General features: G+C 36.7%; 1 protein-coding gene across 1 annotated transcript; it reads right to left on the bottom strand.

Annotated features, from left to right (window-relative positions):
* Nucleotides 1-308: 308 nt before the first annotated feature.
* Nucleotides 309-13535, bottom strand: LOC131875961 (uncharacterized). Its single transcript, XM_059220704.1, has 5 exons — nt 13387-13535; nt 8264-8445; nt 7336-8074; nt 7109-7221; nt 309-490 (listed from the first exon to the last, which is right to left on the bottom strand). The coding sequence occupies exons 1-5, from the start codon at nt 13533-13535 to the stop codon at nt 309-311; spliced, it is 1365 nt and encodes a 454-aa protein (XP_059076687.1).
* Between the last annotated feature and the right edge of the window lie 553 nt (nt 13536-14088).

Here is a 14088-nt window from a genome sequence, read left to right on the forward strand (position 1 = left end):
AAAAAGTCTATATTAAGAACCAATTTTACCCTAGTCAATATTAGGGATTAATTAATCCTACATATTGACTACAAATAAATGGGGGGAATTTTTTTTTCAAATTTTAAAGAGAATTCCCCTTCCTTTCATTTTATTATTACTTAATTACAAACCCTATCTAGGGTTGGTCTATTCTCTTTATACCCCAACCCTATTTTTTTTATTTCTTTATTATCAAGCTAACCCTAACCCGAAATTGGGTTAGGGTTTCTTGTTATCTCTTCTTCTTTTTTCTCTGTGTGTGTGTGTGTGCAGGTGAAAGAGGAGAACTAAGCCCAAGAGACCCAAGAAGATGGTCGCAGGGGTTTGAACCGGCAGCGGCTGCCGCTGTGAGTGGGCACCCACAATGGCGGTCGAGGCCACCACTGGGGGTTGCGACCCATAGCGGTGCCACAACGCCATGTGGCAGTCGGGGTCGCCCCTGTGGGTCGCGACCCACAGAGGGTCTGAGCTGCCCAATGGCAACATGCAGGGAGCTTCGGCTCCAAGGGTATGGGAGAATATATTTTTTTTTGCTATTAAATATTTTTTTTACATTTAAATATTTAAATATATATATATATATATTTATATATATAAATATATATACATATACATATACATATACATATACATATATATATATATATATATATATATATATATATCTTTGTGTGTGTGTGTGTGTGTGTGTGTGTGTGTGTGAATTTTTAAATATAAAGGCATTAAAACTTAACCCCTTTATAATATAAATTTATGTGTATATATATATCCATAAACAACATGATGTGATTCAATACTAATATTCACTCTAAAAGTCTATTTATTTTTCCTACTTAACATACATTTACAGAATAGAAAAATTAGCAGAAATTAATTTATTTACAACTGCAATATAAATCTTTCTAGAATCCATTGATTAATAACAACAAGATGCATTGTAAGATTAAAAAAAACATTTCTAAGTTGCCTAGATATTTCTTCTCTTTTTATTTAAAACTACACCATAAACATTTAGATGATTTCATTTCCTTTTCAAATAGCAATAAGAACAAACTATAAATTTCATGCTTAATCTTTTCCTATAAATACATATCATTAAAAAGATAACTTCAACAATGCATTCTTCACTTTGCAAGGAAATATACTTCAAATGAAATGCATTTTATTTCATGGTAAAACTTAGTCAAATAAATACATTTAATACTTCATGGAATTTCTTTTACAAATAGGTAGATACAAAACCTAGCCTCTCATTTCTACTAAATGAGGGCTTCCCAAATACATATATTTTTCTTATTACAAATAAAAATAGGATCAACTCAAAGCTTTTTCTTTCAATACTTTCCCAAGCAAACCTGCAATAAAAAGCTTGAGGTTGTGACCATGGAGGCTCACCTCCCAACCTAGGCTTACTAGAAACCACCCCCGAGCTAGGAGAACCAAGACCCAAATGGGATACACACAAGAATACACATATAAGCAAGAAAACTTCACAACATTCACACTCCCAACCCAAGGCTAAACAACATCACATATGTGACTTTTCAAGTGGGGTGAAGGTGGACTAAGTACCTAGAGGAGAATTATGCAAATAGGAGAACATAATGCGATTGCAAGGCTACCAAGAAACACATCTACAAGTTCCAAATTTTTCCCAACAATTCCTTATGTCCTCCAAGGAATACAAGCCAACAAAACTCCCCTTATGACCCTCATTGCATAAACAAATCACTATGCAACAAGGATCACAAAATCTCTTGTGAATCACTCTCTTCCAAAGAAAGCCTCACACTCATAGGATGTCAAACAACCCTTCACCCCAAGGCCACTCTACCCTCCCAAGAGTAAGTTTGACCTTGAAAACTCCCAAAACAATAACATAAAAACTCAACCAAAAACACATAGGGAAGAACACAACATCTTCCTACACATATAAAAATAAATAAAAAATGAAAAACCAAATACAACAACAATCTTTTCAAAAACAACAACATACATGAGATAGGAGTTCAACCAACCTTAAATTTGCCAAAAGGGTGAAAAGAAGTTTTAGGAGAGTTGCCCAAATCCACAACCTTTTTTCTTCTCAAGACTTAGCCAAATTTTCTATATTAAAATTCCCAACTTCTCAAGTTTCTAAGTCTCCAAAAATGGAGAGTGGGTGATTAAACTTCTCCCTCCCAAACTATTCCCTATGAAGACACTTCTGACTCTTTCCAATCCACTTGGGAAGGGTGAAGGATTTTTATTGGTTGGTCTTACCAATACCTTACAAATGCTCTATCCAAGGAACCTCAAAATGGTAAAAAGGAATGGGGAAGAACAATGCCACTCATGAGGAGGATTGTCTAACCTAGCAAGGCTCCTCTAAAGTTGAAATTCGGCCAACTTGGGAAACTCAATTTTTGGGGAGGCTAAATAGACCCTAGGGAGTGGAAACATGGCTAAATTTGGCCTTCATCCATAGGTACATCATATGGCCCACTAAAAATGCCCCTAACTTGACCCTAGGAGTTAGTTTAACCCCCTAGAAATTCACCCAAAGTTTACCTACGGATCAACCCTGAGTTGACCTTTCTAACGGCTCCCTATCCAAGACTTTCTTGGGACCATACTAGGATAATTGAAAAATATGCATTGGTAAAATAAATTTCCTCCAAAGGGACATGTCATTGCCATCTCATCCTACAACACATATGTCAAGTGACACTACAAAAAGAATTACACATCACTAAAATACACATGGAAAATGTCCTTTTTTTTTGGAATTTATAAATTAAACAATTTCCAAATTAAACACACATCCAAGCATAACATTTACAAATTAAAAACACATTTACAAACAAGGTGTTGTCTCTCCAAATAGACAACCCTTGGCTTCACAAACCCACATAGACCTAGGCTTGATTCTCCGAATAGTTTCCATTATCACATGGAATAATTTTCTGTTGGCATTACAATAAGAAAGATTGTTGATATTCAATAAGGATATTGAGAAGGTTGTTGAAGATTATTGATATAACTGAAGAAGTATGATAACTATCTTTATAACATTATTTTGTCATTGATGTCAAGAAACTGATTATCTGATTCAGTATGATGTTGCCATATCTTGAGAAGACTGATTTAAAGAGAATTAAGATGTCAGTAAAAGACATAGAAAGAATGTGATGAATAAGGGGAGAAATAAGTTATTCAATGGGCAACTATTACCGAGCTAGACAATGATGAGATCATGATATTTAGATTGATTTTATATCCTACATATGTTGTTGATTGTAAGGTTAATACTATACTATGTCACCAAGTAAAGAACCTAGTCGGTAAACCCTAAGGTTATCGATATTGGTTAATGAAGGCGAAATATCTATCGAGTAAATTTAGTATTTACCGAGTTGCAACCGAGTTATGACAGTGCGCATTGGATGGATAAAAGCATTATTTAATGAAGGACAATGATTAGCTGGAGATGTATAAATGATTGGTATGCCATGCATAAAGTTTGTTAAGGATCTATGGCAAAGAAAAATTGGCAGGAAGATCTACAGCACAGATTGAACCACAATAACCTTGTGCAAGTTCCAAGAAGGGAATGCAAGTCCCTAGGCAAGGTAAAACATTTGCAGATCAGAAGGATACATTGAACCTGGTCAAGTTTGAAGATCTGATGGCTAAGATTGATCATGAGAAATGTGATCAAGGAGATTAAACGATTAGCAATTGTTTATAAATAAGGAATTGTTAATAAACAATGAATGCGGGCAAGTGTAAGCACAAGAATGCTACATAGTGATTACTGAGCACAGAAGCTTGAAGACCTGTTCGAATAATAGAGAAGAGAGCCTAGCAGAGGGACAAGATAAGTCCCATGACTAGATTGTTCTGAGCAAATAAGAATCTACTTTAGCATTTTAGATGTGAAGTTGCAGATAGATTTTTATTACTGTTATTTTGTAAGTGACAAAAAATCTCTTAACCGAGTGGACTTAACAATATTATTTGTAAACCCTCTAGCAAGGTGACATTCTAAATGAGTGTTTGAAATCCTTTGACAAGGTCACTTCTAACAAAGTGAAGATCCTAACAGATCTGACGGAAATCCCTTAACCGGGTCACATCTAGCAATGTGTTTGTAATCTTTAACAAGATTTGCTTTTAACCGAGCATACTCTAGAAGAGTATATTTCTTAGTGGGTCCGAAATCCCATAGTGGTTTTTCCCTATTTGGGTTTCCACGTTAAATCTGGTGTTATGAGTGTTATGATGATTATGTGTTCATGAGTTTGCATGTTTAGCAGTTTTTGGTTAAGTTGCTGAAGTATAAGTTACCGAGGTTGAATCTGTTGATTTTATGGAAGTTTAAGTTTGTATGATTTACCCCCCCTCTCATCTTGTTAGCTATTGGCATTTGTACTTTACTTTTAGTATCAGAACTATCATTTTCCTACACATCTCACTTGCACATTAGTAATTCCAAAAATCACATATAGTGTTATCAAAAAAGAATACAATTCAGACATCACATACAATTTCAATTATAAAAATCAAATATCCAATTATCTGATAACATCCACATAAAATAATCTACTAAATTGCATCATCATCATAATTGTGGAATTAAATCATTTATAGAGCATGCATCCATAATTTTAAGCATCAAAATAAAGTACTGCAAATCAAAGTAAATGACATAATCATATCAATGTTATCCAAACATTGGATCATATAAAATCTATGTCCATAGTGCATCAAAATATAGTATCAATAATAGGTCCAACATGAAAATAACTGGAATGCTATGATGGCTCGGGGTAGGGCCTCACAAAAGATAGGCTAAATCAATTGATGCAAGTAGCAGAAAACATGTGAGTAAGCAATAATGATAGTTTTAATTATATCAATAGTTCAATAATAGTTTATATTTTATACTCTTTTATGTCACTAACTAAAATATTTACATGTTTTTACACAATTTTATGTGTGATCATCATCCTGGTGGACATGATCAGAGTATTGCAGGTAGTGCATGTGATGACCATGTTCTATACATTAAAACTACTCCTTCTTTGGACTTGTGAACTTGCTTTTTTAATGCTACTATTATTTACGCATGCCTTTCCCTGTCTATACTATTGCTCTCTCTTTAGAATGAATAATAATAAGTTTTGAGTGTATATATGATTGTAATAATAGTTTATTAAACTATTAATAAAGTATTTAGTTGCACAATTAGAACTTCTCATTTCATCTGATCTGATCACTTATATTTTAATTTACTATTAGTAAATTATATTTCAAAGTAGGGACATTACAAAGACCAATAAGACAGTGTGAAGTTTGACAACATGAGATAGCACATTGAAGCAATCTAAATAAATAGATTACATCGACTATATTTTGTAAGGATTATACTATTGTATCACTTACACTACCCTCTTGTCACAAATTTACATACCTTTATCCTGCATCAAAACCTACCTTCCTTATTCTCCTTCATACTGTTGTATCGTTAAGATTAGTATCAAACACTTAATAAAGGTTCATATTTCTTTACAACTCTTAATAAAGGTTCATCCTTGTTTACAATTCTTGCAGTTTTCATATATTTAATGTATTATTCTTCAAGTGCTGCCAATGTTCCTATGGAAAGGCCGCCTCATTCAAGGTTATAGCCAACTGCAATGTTGGCAACAAGAAGCATGCAGACGTCCTCTACTGCTCGTCATGTTGACCCGCCCACTATTGGTAGATCCCTCTTTTTCTCTCTCTTTTGTTATGTGTTTATTTCCCTTGAAGTGTTCTTTCTTGGAGGCATATCATAGTGGATTCATTTTCTGCAATAGGAGATGCACATGAGGATGCGCCAGAGGTGAATACTTGTGATACCATACCATCATTTCCTAGATTTTCCTATATTGCTAGTACGAGAACATTGCGGACCACATTGGTGGTGAGTGACGAAGAATTGATTCCCTTGAAGATATAGAAGGTTCCAGGTACTTTAAAATTATTATTATATATAGTGTAATTGTAATTTACTTACTGATCACTCATTTTGGACTAATGATCCCATGATTTTTTTTTGTAGGAAATGATAATTTTTATAAAACTCTTAATGACATTGCATTGCAGATGTTTGGGCCCACCATACGTAAAAGGTGGAACATCATATGTGAACTAACCCTCATCCACTATTTTTATTTCACATCATTTCTAGAATATTTTTCCTTTGATCCATTTCTTGAACTATATTAAAGGTAGCTTTAGTTCATTTCTGAATCTAATAGGTTTGTTTTTGCTTAAAAGGTGGAATGACCAAGAAAATAGGTTAAAAGATGAACTCACAAATCGTATGGTTGAGTTGTTCAGAAATGACACATTCGACAAAACCAAGCTCCTTGAAAAAGCTAGCACATATCTAAAGTATGTGAGGGACTAGTACATGACACATTTAGAGAAGAACATAAAGTATGAGCATCCCCACATGATTCCAGAGAGGGAGTGGAAGGACCTGATTTTGGATGTGAAGGAGAGAGTTGAAAGGAAAAAAGGAAATCCACCACTAGACACCAGAAGAAGGTATGTGATACTATTAAGAATGTAATTATGTACTAATTACTCTTTATATTTATATAATCTAACATATTTCAAACTTTTCATAGACTGAGTGACATGTCAAAGGCAACCAAAGAAAGACAAGAAAAGCATGGGAAACACAAACTCAACTCTGGTTGTTATAAATTAATATGAAAAATAGGTTTTAAGGACCCAAAACCTTTAACATGGGAGCATAAGATAGTTCATCAAAAAACATCTAGACCAGCATTGAAACAACTTATAAAAAGACTGGCAAAAAGGCCAATAAACCGAATGAACAGCTAAAGAAAAGAACAACAAAGAAAAAAAACTAGAGAAAAGACAAAAATGACTAACAGCAACTATAAAGACTTAAGAAGATTAGCTGCCTTATTGACTAGCTAATCATAGTTTGCCGAAGCAACTTTGAGTTCTTCCATATCCTTGTTTCACTTCTTCTCCTTCTTTTTGCCTTTGGTCCTTGTTCTCGGTCCTTGCAGTTCTCCCATACCTTCAATGTCAGGTTCTAGCTCCAGGGAATCCTTCTCGTTCTCTAGTTTTTTTATGAGAATTTTGGTATTGTCGGCTGAGGCCTTCAGAATGCTATAGCTTTGTTCAACAATGCTTTTGAGGCATTTTTCAATTTTGTTGAATTCATTGTCAATTTCTACCATTCTCTGGTTCGTAGCATTGTCATTGGTTTTTATCTCTATCAGGGCCTTCTCAATTTGCTCAAACCTAGGGTTGGAGGAATCTATGATCTCTTCGGCTCTGGCAATAGTTTTACTCAAATCCTCAGCATATTCCGCCATTGATTTTCCTTCACCAATACTGATTGTCTCCAGAATTTGGACCTTGTGGCTCAGCTTCTTATTATCCTCCACAACTTTCTTGCAACTATTAATTAACCAATCGATGGTGTTCACAAACCCTTTCAAACCCTTAGTGGGAGGATTTGAAGGGGGGGTTTTCTCACCAGGATTGTCCTGTTCATTTTTGGGGATGTTGCCACTACTGATCTTATTGATATTTCCACTGACCCTCTGATCAAAACCTTCCCCTGTGATCTCCTCCTCCAATTTTTGGTCGACGTCAAGATCCTTTCTCTGCACTTTATCCTCCAGTTCCATATCATAATCATCCTGCCTCTTCTGTTTGTTCCTTATCTGAATGGAATTTTTAGTTTTCTTTTTCCGAGGAGACTGGGGTTCATCCTTCTCAGAATCCTCAGAAACCTCTGAGGAGGAGGAGCGGATCTGGAAAACCTTTTCTTTAGTATTTTTCTTACCCTTAGAAGAGGAGGGCTTGGTACTCACCTGTTTTCTTTTCTTACCAATTTTAGCTTCAAAGTCTTCCAGACTCTCCTCTAACTCACTCATCGAATCACTTTGAGACTCCTCACCTAGAGAAAAACCAGAATCTGACCCTTCCTCCTCAAACTCAGAGATAGAAGGTTGGGGATGGGCAGTTTGGTTAGCTTTTAAATGGTCATAAATTAACACCATAAGACCTTGATGCATGGTTGTACCACCCTTAGGATTCTCTCTATGGGCTCTTATGGTAGCATTCATTGAACACAACAGGAAATATTGAATATTAAATTTTTCATCATACCTAAAATGATTAAGCATTACAAAATGATAGCCATACACTTTTGTGAATCTACCATCCAAGGTAATGTAACGCATAATAGCAAACAGAACCTCCCTCCACGGCTTAACAAACTCCCTAGGTGGGTAGTAGGTTTTACTTAGCTTTACCAGGCACTTCTTCTCCTTTGTCATTTTGAGGTATTGCTCAATTGCCTCCTTGCTTAGTTTTTTGTCTCTGTAGTAATTGCTTCCTTCCCTGCAAAGACCCATGACCTGAGCAATGAGGTCTTCATCAATGGAGATTGTTTGATCTCCCATCTTCAGGGTGCCCTGCCTCCATTTTTTTGTAGAAAAAGTTAGTGATTGTGGCGTCCCTCCCATGGAGCCTCTCCATAAACTTCATAAACCCGCCCTTCTACAAGATGTTCCAAATTACCTCCTTTTGTTTCCACTCCTTACAATTGTTGGGTTCATAATGACGTTTATTTCCTCCCATTTTTTCACTTTTTAAAATAGAAGGCCACGAGTTGCAGAAAGCTATAGGAAATAAATTTCTTGAAGTGACCACAGATACCCAGAAAGCATGAGAAAAGGTGGCATTCGTCATGTAATAAATGGTACTGACATAATGATAATTACTCATAGCCCTCCTATTAATCTGTTTAACCATTATTTTGTCCATTTATGATCTTTGGGGTAATGTTATATTGATCCATGAAAATGATCGATCTGACATCATTGAGGAGACCCTCTTCACCCTTCTAGGTAACCATATTATTGTGATTGACCGCCACATTGGCTACCCAGTCAGCTGGACCATTAGCTTCACGATAAATGTGGGAAATAAAACATTTATCAAAGGTGTTGATGAGATCTCTAGTAGCCTTTATTATGTTGTTGATAGTCCATGAAGGCTTAGAAGTTCCTTTTAGGAACTTGATGATGTTATTAGAGTCCCCCTCAATCCATAGATAGGGACAGTTCCATCTTTTAGCTAGTAGAATGCCTTGGACAACAATCATAGCTTCCGCCATGTGGTTAGTTTGGCAACCTATAGGAACAAAAATCATTTCCTTACAACTGCCATTTTCATCTCTGAGAATTGCACCACATCCCGCAGCCCCAGGATTTCCTTTGGCAGCTCCGTCAAAATTGATTTTGAGCCAACCATGAGGGGGAGAGTGCCATTTGGCTTCTAGTCTCTTGTTTTGTTTAGAATCAGTACTAATAACACTCTTCAGATTCAATGTGAGTTTCCATGGGGTTGGCAGAATTGCATGGATCCCCAATGATCCTAATTTTCTCCACAATAGCCCTTTGAATTTTCTGGAAAACAACAGCCTAAGTGAGAGAAGTGTCTTTGAAGATCCAATTGTTCCTTTCTTTCTAGATCCCCCACAGGATGTGAGGGAGTGATAGCTACCACAAAGATCTCAAGGTGGGTTTAGATCAATTATAACTCCAAGAATGGAACAAATCTCAGACAGAGTTAGGAAACACCCATTCCATAAAAAAATTCTTAAGAAATCTTTCCCAAATTGAAACAGTGAAGGAACAGTGGATAGCCAAATGGTCCATAGACTCTTCCTCCTCAAGAAATAAAGCACACCTATTTGGGAAGAAAAAACCTCTAACCTTTAGATTGTCTAAGGTCAAAATTTTGTTTTGAAGAATTGTCCAATAGAAAAAATTGATCTTAGGGATAAGACCCTTTATCCAAGCTTTAGACCAAAAGGGATTCTCTGAGGGGGCAGGGGAAAGAACACCATACATTGAACAGACAGTAATGTTGCCTTTAGGTTCATATTTCCAAATAGGAGAATCTTCCTCATTGTTCAACTAGGCAAAAGACAAATGATTCTTAAGATTGATAAGGTCAGGGTGGATACTTTCAATGTTCTGCCATTTATCACCTATCCAATACCCCTCAACCAAGGATCCAAAGACTCTAATACAGGAGGCAACAAAAGGATCCCATTCAAGGATTTCAATCAAAGGCTTATCAAATAACTAGGGGTCCTCTACCATTACCAACTCTCCATTTCACCCCTTTAGCAATGTTGTCTTTACACTTAGAGGCATGATTCCAAATATGGGACCCATTAATACTAAAATCAGAATTGATGAAAGAGAGAAGAGAAGAAGACAAAAGAGGTCAGAGTGGAACAGTCTCCAAACCTGTTTAGACAAAAGAGCTTCATTGAGGGTCTAGATTCTCCTCAGTCCCAAACCACCTTTACTTTTCGATCTGCAAACCTTGTACCAAGCCACTAAGGCCATTCTTTTCTTTTCCTCTACCCCTGACCAAAGAATTTTTTTTTGAATTTTCTCAATAGTATCATCATACTTAACTGGAATTTTGAAGAGGCCAAGGGCATAAATAGGAATTATTTGAAGGGATGCTTTAAGAAGTTGAAGCTTGCCAACCTGACTTAAGAGAGTACCTTTCCAACCAACAAGCTTTCTTTGAAATTTCTCCACCAGAGAACTCCAAAAGGAATCAGGTGGAGCAATTCCCAAGGGGAGACCAAGATAAGTAGCAGGAAGATCAGTAGTTCGACATTCCAAAATTTTGTTGATTCTATGTTGTCTTATCTCAGGAGTGTTAATGAAAAACACTTCACTTTTAACCCAGTTGATAAGCTGGCCAGAACTAGAAGCAAACTTACAAAGGGTGTCCTTCAGGATTCTGGCTTCTGAAATGCTTGAATCCCCCATAACAATGGTGTCATCCACAAATTTTTGGTGGGAGCAAGTATGATCAGGAGAGGAAGGTTGGAGACTTTTAAAAATACCTGTAGTCACTATACTTTCCATCTACCTATCAAAACATTCAGCCATAATAATGAAAAGGATAGGGGAGATGGGGTCCCCTTGCCTCAATCCTTTGGAGGCTTTAAAGAAGGAGAAGAGAGATCTATTAAAAAGAACAACAAAGGAGGTAGAGGAGATGAGATTCTTGAAGATGTCCACACATTTGTTAGAGAAGCCAAAAGCCAAAAGGACCTTCATGAGGAAAGACCAATCAACCCGGTCATAGGCCTTAGATAGGTCGAGCTTGAGGATAAAACCCTGTTTCTTAGCCATAACAAGGGAATGGATATTATCATGGACAGTTATGATGGAATCAATAATTTGTCTTCCTAGCACAAAACCATTTTTCTGATGACTAATCAAAGAAGGAAGGACTTCCAAGAGTCTATAGGTTAGGACCTTGGAAATTATCTTATAAAAAGAGTTGCATAAGCTAATTGGCCTGAACTTATCCATGGAGTCAGCACCTTGAATTTTGGGGATTAAAGCAATAAAGGTTCCATTAATCTCTTTTAGAAGTTTTCTAGCCCCAAAAAATTCTTTAACCCCACTGGAGACATCTTTCCCAATAATATCCTAGAATTCTTGGAAGAAGAACATGGGGAAGCCATTAGGTCCAGGGGCTTTGTTACCTTCAAAAGAAAAGACAACATTTTTGATCTCCAAGTTTGAAGGTATAGAAGTTAGGAAGGCATTCTTCTGCTCATCAATAAGGCAAGGAATGTTCTAAAGGAAGGAACTTTGAACATCAACATCCAGGCTATGATCCCTACAAAGAAGATCAGTGAAGAAGCTTTTGGCCTCATTTCTTATCTCCTCCTCCTTAACCAGCTCCCCATTGTCCACCATCAGTTTTTTGATCCTATTAGTCGCTTTATGTTTGATAGTCCACATATGAAAGAATCTAGTATTCTTATCTCCTTCCTTCAGCCAAATACATCTAGACCTCTACTTCCAAAAAGATTCTTCTTTAGCAATGATTTCATGGTATTTTTTGAGGATCTCATTTTCTTTAGCAATAGTCATAGTAGAGAATCCATCCTTCTGGATTTGGACCTATATTTTATTGAGGTCTTCCTAAATTTTTCCTTTGATCACAAAAATATTCCCAAAACTGGATTTATTCCAAGTCCTTATATTGTCTTTTATTCTTTTGAGTTTCTTCACAACTCTATACATGGCAGTACCCTCAACTTGAATGTTCCACCATTCCTGAATTTTATGGGTGAGATCTGGATGAAGAGTCCACATTTTTTCAAATCTAAAAGGAAAGTGCCTTCATCTATTTATGGGGTTAGCAAAAAGAGTTATGGGATAGTGGTCAGACCCAACCTGAATGTGAGCAGATAGAGAACAGAAATAATGTCTATACCAATCATAAAAAATAAGAGCCCTATCAAGGCAAACTTGAATAAGGTCATTTCTAGCCCTCCTGTTAGTCCAAGTTTAATTGCAACCCTGCATCTCCACATCATTAAGAGCCTGAGTGTTTATAAAATCCATGAGGGCAGGTCTTCTATCCAACTAAGAAGGGCTTCCACCAAATTTTTCCTCCTCTCTCAAAGGGGTGTTGAAGTCTCCCATGACCAGCCAGCTGAGGTTCTTGAAGCTGTCCCTTATTTCCATAAGTTTTTTCCCAAAAAATGCTTCTGGCTTTCAAGGTTTTAGGAGCATAAATGTTAGTGAGGACCCAAGAGGTTCCATCTTTTAAAGGCTCAAATTAATGCAAGAAAAATTGCTTTCTTGAATAAGAACATGATCTTTAATACTATTGAGATTCCAAATTGTTGCAATGCCTCCAGAGGCACCTTTCGAGCTGCCACCACTGATACTCCCAGATTTAAAGAATTTCAAAGCTTCAACCTTATCTCTACTCATCTTTGTTTCTTGAATAAGAAAGATATTAGGTTTGCTATCCCTAATCATATTCCTAATAATATCATGCTTGTGGGGATTATTGTCCCCTAATGTTTCAAGAGACAATCTTCATAATTACTTACCAATTCCTAACTCCTTTAGAGTCTTCTGAGTCCCATCTGCTATGTTCTTGTTGGCCTCCTTGTCTCTGACTTTGTGGTTTGAAGGTCATCCTAGGGATGAGGAGACATACCCAACATCAACTTGAGAAATTCTACTAGACTTCCTTAATTGGGCGACCGAGAGAGTGGATCCTTTTTTGTTCCCGTGTTTTGGAATTTTCCAATCTACTTCTTTCTCAAAAATCTCTTCAGGGTTACTAAGAATTGTAGAAATTTCCTCTTCATTACCCTAATTAGGTGATCTCGAATCATGTGAAGAACTATTGACTATTTTAGAGGCTTTATCTAAATCCAACAGGTTCATACCCAATATAGCACATTTATGGGCTTCTTGCATATCAAACCTGATCGTGAGAGGGGAAGAATCAGTCTTTTCTTCTTGTGAGCCAGTGATCTCCCCTTCCTTAGATTGTTCCACTTCCCTAGAACTCTTATCCTTTTGATCCTCTTCATTGGGAGCTTCCTTACTGGCCAAGGTGTCAGCAATTACCATCTCGATATTTTCTTTAGAAGATTCATTCTGATCTTTTATTTCCTCTATTCAGATCTACCCTACAAAGGGGTTATCTGCTTTCATTTGTTCCTTCCTCAAAGCTTCCTTGGGGGGAGATGATTAGAGACAGAGGTTGAGGAGACCTCTTCCTTATTCTCTCCTAGGGATCCAAAACAGTTGGTATCAACAAGGTCAGTTTCCTTATTTTCTGAATTTTTGACTTGCCATACCTTTTTCTCTGGAGCCTTTTACTTTCTACTGTAGGTTTGGCTTGCTTGTTCTCCCCTTTAGGCTTGAGAGGACAATGTTTGGCCCAGTGACCTGCTTTCTTGCAGTGAAAGAAAGCAAAGGGGATGGATTCATATTCAATATGTTGTTTCCACATTCCCAACTTTGACACTATATCTATCTACTCGGGCATATCTACATTGTGGGCGATCCCTACACAAAATATGGCATGAGTGAGCCTCCTTCTTGAAGATGTGACTGGATCTATTGAGAGGATCTCACCAAAGGAGCTTTCTATACCTGAGAAAATACTTTATGCCCAATA

Source organism: Cryptomeria japonica, chromosome 5 (genome assembly GCF_030272615.1).
Source record: "Cryptomeria japonica chromosome 5, Sugi_1.0, whole genome shotgun sequence".
Classification (NCBI taxonomy): Eukaryota; Viridiplantae; Streptophyta; class Pinopsida; order Cupressales; family Cupressaceae; genus Cryptomeria; species Cryptomeria japonica.